Source organism: Coregonus clupeaformis, chromosome 9, assembly GCF_020615455.1.
Source record: "Coregonus clupeaformis isolate EN_2021a chromosome 9, ASM2061545v1, whole genome shotgun sequence".
Taxonomy (NCBI): Eukaryota; Metazoa; Chordata; class Actinopteri; order Salmoniformes; family Salmonidae; genus Coregonus; species Coregonus clupeaformis.
In genome coordinates, this window is record NC_059200.1 from 4,570,793 (window position 1) to 4,582,159 (window position 11,367).

The following is an 11,367-nucleotide window of genomic DNA, read 5'->3' on the forward strand; positions in this document are numbered from 1 at the left end:
AACGGTAGTGTAGGTGTTCCTTTTGTCCAGGTGGGAAAGGCCATATTGAGTGTAATAGAGATTGCGTCATCTGTGGATCTGTTGTGGCGGTATGCAAATTATAGTGGGTCTAGGGTTTCTGGGATAATGGTGTTGATGTGAGCCATGACCAGCCTTTCAAAGCACTTCATGGCTACAGACGTGAGTGCTACGGGTCGGTAGTCATTTAGGCAGGTTACCTTGGTGTTCTTGGGCACAGGGACTATGGTGGTCTGCTTGAAACATGTAGGTATTACAGACTCGGCCAGGGACAGGTTGAAAATGTCAGTGAAGACGCTTGCCAGTTGGTCAGCGCATGCTCAGAGTACAAGTCCTGGTAATCCGTCTGGCCCTGCGGCCTTGTGAATGTTGACCTGTTTAAAGGTCTTACTCACATCGGCTACAGCGAGCGTGATCACACAGTTGTCCAGAACAGCTGGTTCTCTCATGTATGCTTCAGTGTTGCTTGCCTTGAGGCGCCCATAGAAGTCATTCAGCTCATCTGGTAGGCTTGTGTCACTGGGCAGCTCCCGGCTGGGCTTCCCTTTGTAGTCCATAATCATTTGCAAGCCCTAACACATCCGACGAGCGTCGGAGCCGGTGTAGTAGGATTCAATCGTAGTCCTGTATTTACACTTTGCCTGTTTGATGGTTCATCTGAGGGCATAGCGGGATTTCTTATAACATTTACATTACATTTTAGTCATTTAGCAGACGCTCTTATCCAGAATTGACATGAAATGTGTTTGTTTCCGGACCCTGCAACAACAAAAAATGGAAATCCTAAAATTTGAAAGGGTCTGCCATGATTTCTTAGTCCGGCCCTGGTCCTAATTATGGTAAATGGTGATTTTCACTGGTGAATTTGGTGTCCATGCCTTAATCGACTGTAGTATTTGATTATTTCCATCACTTGGCATTTCAACTGGTGTTCTTCATGATGTCTATGGTACCTCCAGGAATCAGGATGGCTGGCCTACTACAGGTACCATCTAGCACCAACCCCTGCTACAGCTCTGAGGCATTGAGCCAACACCAGGCACAGGGAGTGACATCCAACAGGAGATCTATTCCAGGCCTAACAGCCACAGATTAACCCCTGGCTTGGAAGATGATTGCGTCAATTCCCTCTAATCTTGTGCAGCTGACAAGTAGAGTTAATTTAGTTCAGCATACTGTACAGTAGGTGACCAGAGACTCTGTGTGTCAGTGTCTGTCTCAGAGCACTCTGCTGAAGATGAACTGCAAGGATTTATAAGGTGGTTTATAAGGAGTTTATAAACTGTTACTGTTAATTGCTGTTACTTTTAAATGTATAGATAGTTTCTAAGTCTATAATAAACACTTACATTTATAAAACAATGGTTGAAATTGTGTGACTGTCATTGGAGAAGAAAAAAAAAGATATCTAAATGCTATAATCAAGTGGAGATTAAAAAATAAAATAATTGTGCAACAGAGCTCATGGTTGAATATTCCCTAGCACTTCGTAGTCCCTGGTGGTGAATCATCATCATCTCCTCTCTCTATTACAGTCCCTGATCCCTGCTCTAATCCACCAGATGATGCTATTGCCTTCTGTAGCTCACTTTGCTCACTTGAGGGCCTCCACAGTGTGTGCAGGATTTTGCTCTAGCCCAGCAGTAACACACCTGATATCAACGTACCCCTTGATTAATTGAATCAGATTCTTTAGTATGGGGCTGAAACAAAAGCCTGCTTACCCGGCAGTGGGTCTTCAGGGACAAAATTTAAGAACACTGCATAAATGGGATCAGAATAAACTGCATCAGTATATCTCTGCACACTTCCAGTCCTTCCAGACAGGCACTAAACTACTGTACCAGAGTTTATACAGTAAATCACATCTTTGAGTGGGTTTGGCCATAGTCGAGTTAAACAGCTGAAGGTTGCATCAGCATGCAGGGCAACATTACTGAGGTCTTACATCATGAGAATATCAGGCAAAATTCAATATCTAATGGAAGAAACCCTCTGTGACACTGCTTCCTCTTACAGAGAGCTCGGGTTTGAGAGAAAAGTCAAGGTTTGCTGCCATTGTTGCTATTGTTATTGTTGTCATCTTGACATGCAGTATTGTGCAGGCAGTAACCAAAGTGAGCTATTAAGTCCTCAGTGAAGGTATTAAATACAATACAGCACAAGAGGTTGGTGGCACCTTAATTGGGGAGAACAGGCTTGTGGTAATGGCTGGAGCAGAATAAGTGGAATGGTGTCAAATACATAAAACACATGGTTTCCGTGTGTTTGCCCTTCCATTTGCTTCGTTCTGGCCATTATTATGAGCCGTTCTACCCTCAGCAGCCTGCTCTGCAATACAGTAATCTAGTAATGACAGAGAACATTGTGTTTCGCATTGCCTATAAGATCTTAGTTGGAGACTGCACTATACAGCCCTTTATATACTGTGCACAGCCTTACCACAATTAAACCATAAATTGATTGGTCTGTAAACATTTGTAGAAATATGCAGAAAAGGCACAATATGTTAAAAACCATTAAAGTATCTAAAGAGGGTCTGTTCCATCAGTTTTACCATTATGTCTCTCCTACAGATGTAGGATGGATCAATTTCTCACAGCAGGAAAATAAGCCTGCAGCAACAAGAAATTATAATTATTGTGTGGATTATAATTAATGGGCATTTATATAGGGGTTGATAAATGTTTAGTTAGGGCAACACTTTAGAAGCCTTGAATACACTACAAATGTGCATTTCCGGCTGTGCAGGACATTTCCTGCAACAACAGGGTGATCAAATAATCTGTATCTGCCGTTAATCAGTGACAGTGAGTTTGAGTTTAATATAAATATATCTGAACTGTACAGATGTTCAAAGGCCCATCTTTTGGCTAGCTGAGCTGCAAGCCTTAGCAGCAGAGTTAATTGAAGTTGCCTAGCCTTATATGCATGCAAAACCAAACCAATGCTGCCCTCAGGCAGTATATCAGGCCAACCCATTATCCTGAGACAAAGAGCCAGTTGAGGAATTTTTGCTATGTAATCCAAGTGCTATGCTTTTTCATGTTGAGGTTGGAGATGTGGTGTGGGTGTGTGGGGTTACTTCTTTCATACTCAGACCAATGTTGGTTTTATGTAAATTGTTCATTAATCTAAGCATCAACAGAACATGCTTCTTATGCATAGCCTTTTCACTCTAGCAGTGCTGAGGCATAGCCAATGTAATGTGACCTAATTTCTAACATGATGTCACAAATTCCTTGGCACCAAACACTGGGCTACTGTGGCATGTTGAGTGATTTCCTAAACTTTATTGCTGTTCAGTAGAAACACTTCATGTTTTAGAGTGCCTAAATTGATTTTTAGACAGGGAATAATCAGATATACTGCATGTATGTTCACAATGAAACATTTTTTTGTTCATTTTGGGGAAAAGTGAGTCAGTTAGACACCAGGGGATAATTTAACAATTTGGCATGGCTAGGCAGGCCAGGCAGGGGGGCTTGAATGGACACACCCCCCATCCTGCATCCCACACTATCAGTCTCTCAAATCAGACAGACACAGCCACAGACGTGGCACTAGGAAGGGGGAGGAGGAGGAAGAAGCGGGCAGTAAAACCTTCACAACTAGCAAGCAAACTTTACGAATCATAACAATTATAACACCAAAGTACTTTCTACCCCCTAACAATTATTATTATTCTTAGGCCTCATGGAATTTGAGATTTTCAATGACCTACTTAGAAAACTTCCCTGCAACTCTGTTTGCAGTAGGTAACCCAACCATCCGCCAGATGGCACTATTATTAATTTTATGTTGTTTGCCATCTGTGTCCGACTTTAATGTACCCAGCCGGCTATACACTTGTGTCCCCCAGCGATACACCTGCTATACACTCGATCTGTAATACACACAGTATATTACAGTAGCATCATTTGAGAATACAGAACTATGAACCTTATAGAAACTCTGCCAGAGGTCTGTCTGCAGTGTGAATGAGCATTCAGTGTGTCTCAGGCTTTAGGACCTGGAGGGGGAAAGTCCCGCTCACATAGCTGCTCCACAGATACTGTGGGAGGGCCCAGTGCAGCTCATAGTGCATTGGAAACCACTGTACATCATTAACATTTTCCATTCCCCAACTTCCAGAATTTTTACCCCAAGGTTTATAGACCAGCTGAAGGACTGTGTGTAAACTGAGAGAGAAATTAGAGGAAAACTGCTGAAAGAGCCTGGTAAGTTAAAGGGGGATGCGATGGGAGAGAGAGAGGGGGATTCACTGGAATGTGTTAAATGCAGGAAAACTTCTGACCAGGAATATGAAAAGTCCCTCCATTTTGGGCTTATAAAATTCCTTTAGCGAATGTAGTTCTGTATTACAATACAGCTTCATGTGATTGAGCATGTGTAGGCCAGTTGAAAGGAAAAAGTTGCCAGGCTAAAACATACTTCTTCCTCCCAACTTCACTGTTTACACTTAATGAATGGATCACATAACAGTGAAAATGCTGTGATGATCAAATAAAAGTTATGGTCAATTAACAGTGGCAATGCTGCTTTGACCTGTGCCATGTCTGAGTAAACCTATCTCATTAGTAGCAGTCCCACCCAGCAACAGTCTATTGTGCTCAGATCTGAGTCACAATTGCCTCTGCTAGGGGGTATCTCGCTTTACTTGGTCAATCGAACACATACTGTGTGGTGGTAGAGTGTAGAGAAAACATCAGATAGATTACGCAGAAGAAATGAGCTGTGTAATTTATAAACATATGTTCAGACAGATATTGCACGGAACTGTAAACCAGCATATTCCTCCTCCTCTAAACCTTTTCTCACACTGGTTTCTGTCCAATAAGATGAGACCATCTTTGCCTTTATTTGTACGTGCCAGGATGTTTCTTAGTTATGGCTTAGAAGGGCATTGAATTACGCCCGATGTCCACCAGATGCATATGCATTTTGTTTTGCCTGGATGTCTAGCTCACATTTTCCGTACTTGACGCACATGTGCTTCGCTTTTCAACTAGCTAAAACCTCGCTAGTTGGAGTCTGTGTGTGTACTTCCATTTGTACCACCGCATGGTAAAGCAACGCACAAGTTTAAAATATTGAACACATGTGGTACACAGAGCATTGTGGACTGCTCTATTCACAATGAATGATTTCCGCCTGAACGCAAAGAGTTTGATACATCTGGTGGACATGAGGCGTTAGCTTGTGCTGTGATTTGTAATTATGCATGCAGAATACATATGATAGGTAATGCAAATGTAGAATGTACTGAAATAATTTGTAGTTCCAACAAGACTTCTAAAGGCATCATTGTTACAGTAAATAAATTACAACCTGAGTAAGCTGAGAGATCAAACTTTCTGTTAAGACTAAAAAATGTGAAACCTCACGCCTGCTTAAGGTCACTCATTCCAGGCCTCAGAGGATGCATAGCATCCTTTTGTTTAGACTTCATGGCTTAGCCTGATCATGTTGCTACTTGTCTGCTACCCTAAGCCTCCTGCAGGGCAACACTCCTTCACAGAGCAGAGAGAGAGAAATAAAAAGTGATTGGTCCCCCAGATGAAGCGAGAGCTTGATTTAAATTTCCCTTTTTCTTCTTAAGAGAACTTGTATTCTTCATTCAGTAGCTAATGGCCCTCATTAGTTGCTGTATAATTATTCCACTCAGAATGTTGGCCACTGTTTTAGCTTCTAGGCGTTCTACAGCTGCAGTGTCGACGTGGCTCTTGAGTCTTGCCTTGAACGTCTACTTGGAGACTCTCCATTGGCATGGTCAACCCTGCTCTCAGATTCTCTACCAATGAATTCAGGTCTATAATTACATTACAGACTGCATAATGAAAGCTTAGTATACCACACAGCATGTTCATTCTGCATCATCCAGGTTGAATGAAGGAGAATGTGGTATTCCTCTTGAATCTCAGCAAAGTGTTTGAGAATTGTGTTATCTCCTTAACTCATGCTATCACTGGCAAGAGCAAGGAGGGAAGTCTCACAAGAGGTTTTCTGTAGTCAAAATCCAGGGAAAATTTAATTTAATTTGCCTCTAACACCTGAAATTTGAGACTCTGTTGCTCTGTAATTGCTATGATGCTCTATAAGGAAATCCACTGTAAAAAACATAACACATACACCCTTTCCATGTCCCCTCTCAAGTCTCTATTGATTCTGCTGACACTATGTGGGTGACTAACCTGGTAGCCATGGTCTTATTGGCCACTGCAGCCTCCGCTGCCACCGCCGCCTCAGCAGACAAGGTCCTGAGCAACCACGCCACCCTGCTGGCTGACAACAGCGCCAGCCTGGCCTTCAGCCTCTACCAGAACATGGCCAAGGAAAAGGACCTGGAGAACATCCTCATCTCTCCCGTGGTGGTGGCCTCTTCCCTGGGCCTGGTGGCACTCGGGGGCAAGGCCTCCACCACCTCCCAGGTCAAGACCGTGCTGAGCGCAGACAAAGTGAAGGACGAGCAGCTGCACGCCGGCTTGGCCGAGCTCCTGGAGGAGGTCAGCAACTCCAAGGCCCGTAACGTCACCTGGAAGATCAACAACCGCCTATACAGCCCCAGCTCAGTCAACGTTGCAGAAGCCTTTGTCAAGAGCAGCAAGAAGCACTACAAATATGACCACACTAAGATAAACTTCAAGAACAAGAAGAGTGCTTTGAAGTCCATCAACGATTGGGCGGCCAAGTCCACCAATGGCAAGCTGCCCGAGGTCACCAAGGATGTGGAGAAGACCGATGGGGCAATGATCATCAACGCCATGTTCTTCAAACGTGAGTTCTCTCTTACAAAGGACCAGAATTTGATAGATGTACTCTTCTCTCTTTTGCTTAGTTTTTTCACTCATTCAGATATTTACTAATTTACAGTGTAATTGTATTTTACTTTATATCTGAACAGCCCATTGGGATGAACAGTTCCACCATAAGATGGTGGACAACCGTGGCTTCCTGGTGTCCCACTCTCACACTGTTGGTGTACCCATGATGCACCGCACAGGTCAGCCAACATGGCCCTCATTATAATATCATAAAGTACATTTGAACTGAACTGGGGTGTTCTCATTTCAATGTGAAGGAAGATGTACAGAAATGCCCTAAAAGTGTCTCTGAGTCTGTATTCAAACTGGCTGTATCTGCAGGTCTCTATGGCTTCCACGAGGACACAGTGAATAAGCTGTTCATCCTGAGCATGCCCCTGGCCCATAAAAAGTCCAGCCTGGTGTTCTTCATGCCCTACCAAGTGGAGCCCCTGGAGAGACTGGAGAAGCTGCTGACCCGCAAGCAGCTGGACGACTGGATGGGCAAGTTGAAGGAGACGGCTGTGGCTGTGTCTCTGCCCAAAGTCTGCATGGAAGTCAGCCACAACATCCAGGTACTGAAAATACCTAGACATGGCACAGGTCATTGGTTAAAACAGAATATATTAATCATTTTGTTAACATTTTATGAGCTACAAGTTTGAATAACAATAATTCTGTTAACTGTTTATGAGACACAAGTTTGAATAACATGTTAGTATACAGTACACATCACTGCTCTTAGGTGGCTGAGAGTTCCTTCAAGCTTCAAACTTGTTTACAATAAAGATCACTCGCTTTCTCTCGCTCTCTCGCTCTCTCTCTCTCTCTCTCTCTCTCTCTCTCTCTCTCTCTCTCTCTCTCTCTCTCTTTCTCTCACTCTCACAGAAACACCTTGGGGAGCTGGGTCTGACTGAGGCTGTGGATAAGACCAAGGCGGACCTGTCCAACATCTCTGGGAAGAAGGACCTGTACCTGTCCAATGTCTTCCATGCCTCTGCCATGGAGTGGGACACAGATGGGAACCCCATAGACACAAGCATCTTCGGTACAGACAAGCTCAAGAACCCCAAGCTGTTCTACGCTGACCATCCCTTCATCTTCCTGGTGAAGGACACCAAGACCAACTCCATCCTCTTCCTCGGCAGACTGGTGCGGCCTAAGGGCAAGAAGATGAGAGATGAATTATAACACTTTGGAGTCTTATGTGAAGTGTTTTGTATTTTTCTATGCAAAGAGAGGAGAGGGAGAAAATTCATTGTACCTCATACCTCAAGAGTACTTTCCCATTTGATCATCAATGTGCCAACATTCGTGCCTGTTGTTCACTATGCATGATTCAGAATGATATTTTTGTGTATTTTGTCCTGTGTTTTAAGAAACAAAGCATTGTGTACTCCAAAAAACATGAACTTCACCATGACATGGTATAATCATCTAGCCTGGTTTCAAAACTGAATATCGCCCTCTTTCACAAAAGAGAGAGATATTGGGTTTGGATTCCAGGCTATTCACCATCACCACGTGGCATGTTTGAGTATTTAAATTAAGATGAGATCACAGGATGGATACTTACATTAAGTATGATCTACCAGACTATTGCCTTAAATGTAAAATAAGCATTCCTCTCAGGTTTTCCTCTTCTGTCTCTCTGTCTGTTAGCATGGGATCCCAACTGATTGCACACTCTGTTTCACTATTGTTTCATTTCACTTTGGATTCCAGGCTACTTATCTGTAGTAGTTGTTTATTTGAATTTCACTGAATCAACATCAAATTAATATTGATGGGGTATTCAGTACTCTTTATTTTAAAAAAAACTCATCGTGTGATAGTCATTCAAAGGTGCTGAGCAAATTGCTACTTTTTGGGGGGTTTTGCCATGATTACCGTGTACCTTTCACCAAATAACTAATTGTGAGTTTGTGACATTTGTGTCGGCTCTCCCAATATTATAAATAAATGTAATGTTTAAAGTTAAATTATTTTTTTCACAAACTTTTTTGCAAGTTTACAACCTGGTGCTAGCCTTTTGTTCACTCCCCCAAAGACCATTCCTCTATGACCCAGGGGTCGCGCCTCGGTCTGTAACTCTGCTTGGCTTTTTACTGATCTGCACTGAAAGCACTGCTCAGCACTCTATAGCTAACTAACTAGTGAAAGAAAGAAAGGCCATGTCTGTGGAAGGCTTTTGACTAATCAGTCTTGCCGTGTCTCCAACACTGTCACGTTTTGCCACAAAAAAAAGAAGCTTTTTGGGAACAATGGAATGGTATGAGATAGTTACAAGTTTCCTACTTTTCCAATAAAAGCTAATAAAAAATAATGTTGTAATGTGACTTTGTTCGAGGGCAGGCTGTGGGTGACTACTAAGATGAAATGATAGCCATAGGTAGTGTGGCTAGCATTTGTGAGGTCACGCAAAGTAGCCAATAGGATTTTCCAACTGGTTGGCGTAAGTAATTCCAGCTATGGGACTTTAGAGTACACAAGGAAGGACAGACACACTATATATAAAAAAGTATGTTGACACCCCTTCAAATTAGTGGATTCGGCTATTTCATTGTATGCTGTAGTGTTAAGATTTCCCTTCACTGCGCATGGTGATCTTAGGCTTGTGTGCGGCTGCTCGGCCATGGAAACCCATTTCATGAAGCTCCCGACAAACAGTTATTGTGCTGATGTTGCTTCCAGAGGCAGTTTGGAACTCGGTGGGAGTGTTGCAACCGAGGACAGGCGATTGATACGCACTACGCGCTTCAGCACTCGGTGGTCCCGTTCTGTGAGCTTGTGTGGCCAACCACTTAGCGGCTGAGCCATTGTTACTCCTACACGTTTCCACTTCACAATAATAATACTTACAGTTCATCGGGGCAGCTCTAGCAGGGCAGAACTTTGACGAACTGACTTGTTTGAAAGCTGGCATCCTATGACGATGCCATGTTGAAAGTCACTGAGCTCTTCAGTAAGGTCATTCTACTGGCAATGTTTGTCTATGAAGATTGCATGGCTGTGTGCTCTATTTTATACACCTGTCAGCAACGGGTGTGGCTGAAAAAGCTGAATCCACTCATTTGAAGGGGTGTCCATATACTTTTCTATATATAGTGTATTATTGGACCAAAGTAAGTCAGGTTCGTATCAGGTCAGCCAATTGTTGGAATTCAATGAGTTGCTCTTATACCTGTGTATTAAAGAGATTATCCGGTACTTTTGTATACTTCTTAGCCAGTAGTTCTGAAAGTAGCACTCACGAGTCAAAAGTGGTACCAAGAATTGCATACTGTGTCACATAAATGTATACATGTGCTACATGTCACTGCTCTATCTTTCACTCTGCTGTGTGTGCATCTTGATAGCTGTCCTTTAAATGGCAAGGGGCTGAAGCTCATTGGATAGAAATCTAATTGCTAGGGGGCTGGCCCACGTGGGAGAAAAAGTAGGGAAAATGCTTCCAGAAAAAGTAGGGATTTCATGGCTAATTGAGGTAAGACAGTTATTCTGCTCATAGATTATGCATGAATGAACTACACATTGAAACATCCAGTCCAAAGCGGGAGGTTTAAAAAATACTTAATAGTTGCCAATGTTCCGGAGCATAAAATATATGTTGTTACTGTAGTAATTAATTACACAGGTATAAGAGCAAGTGTTACCTAGTTGGTCAAAGGAGTAAGCCTAAATCTAAATCCATGTATTTTGTCATAGGCTACATGCATGGTTTGCCTATCTGTAATGAAGTGGCACTGGGGATAATTTAAGTATCTCTCGCCAGCTAGTGGTTTACATTGTAGGCCTACCAATGGCCCAGTTAGCAATGAGCACTCGGGAGGCGCCCCGTGAAATGCCACTTTATCAAGCGGCAGCCGTGCTCCTGCCGTTCACGTGCCGTTTTCCTCACACAGCCCACCCGCCCTTCAACCTCCCTTCTCCCGACCAACGACACTACAGCTGCCAGACGGAGGCAAGACGCTAATTAAGAATCAAGCCAGCAGCATGCCTACTACCTGTCACCACTTATTGACCTTTGACCAACTAGGTAACACTTGCTCTTATACCTGTGTCATTTGTATTATTTAAGATACAGTACCAGTCAAAAGTTTGGACACAACTACTCATTCAAGGGTTTTTCTTTATTTTTACTATTTTCTACATTGTAGAATAATAGTGAAGACATCAAAACTATGGAATAACACATATGGAATCATGTAGTAACCAAAAAAGTGTTAAACAAATAAAATATATATATTTGAGATTATTCAAATAGCCACCCTTTGCCTTGATGACAGCTTTGCACACTCTTGGGATTCTCTCAACCAGCTTCATTCTCTCAACCAGCTTCAATTAACAGATGTGCCTTCTTAAAAGTTAATTTGTGGAATTTCTTTCCTTCTTAATGCTTTTGAGTCAATCAGTTGTGTTGTGACAAGGTAGGGTTGGTATACAGAAGATAGCCCTATTTGGTAAAAGACCAAGTCCATATTATGGCAAAAACAGCTCAAATAAGCAAAGAGAAACGACAGTCCATCATTACTTTAAGACATGA

The 11,367-nt window shown here is 42.7% G+C and overlaps 1 protein-coding gene across 3 annotated transcripts; it reads left to right on the plus strand.

Annotated features, from left to right (window-relative positions):
- Positions 1-4,086: 4,086 nt before the first annotated feature.
- Positions 4,087-9,147, plus strand: LOC121573593 (serpin H1). 3 transcript variants are annotated; one of them, XM_041885689.1, is made up of 6 exons: positions 4,087-4,238; positions 5,707-5,828; positions 6,175-6,795; positions 6,923-7,021; positions 7,164-7,396; positions 7,710-9,147. In XM_041885689.1, the coding sequence occupies exons 2-6, from the start codon at positions 5,819-5,821 to the stop codon at positions 8,010-8,012; spliced, it is 1,266 nt and encodes a 421-aa protein (XP_041741623.1). In that variant the 5' UTR covers positions 4,087-4,238; positions 5,707-5,818; the 3' UTR covers positions 8,013-9,147. The 3 variants fall into 3 exon arrangements, with proteins under 3 accessions (XP_041741623.1, XP_041741624.1, XP_041741625.1); XM_041885690.1 differs by lacking the exon at positions 5,707-5,828; XM_041885691.1 differs by lacking the exon at positions 5,707-5,828 and having other exon boundaries at positions 4,088-4,238; positions 6,244-6,795.
- Positions 9,148-11,367: the final 2,220 nt, after the last annotated feature.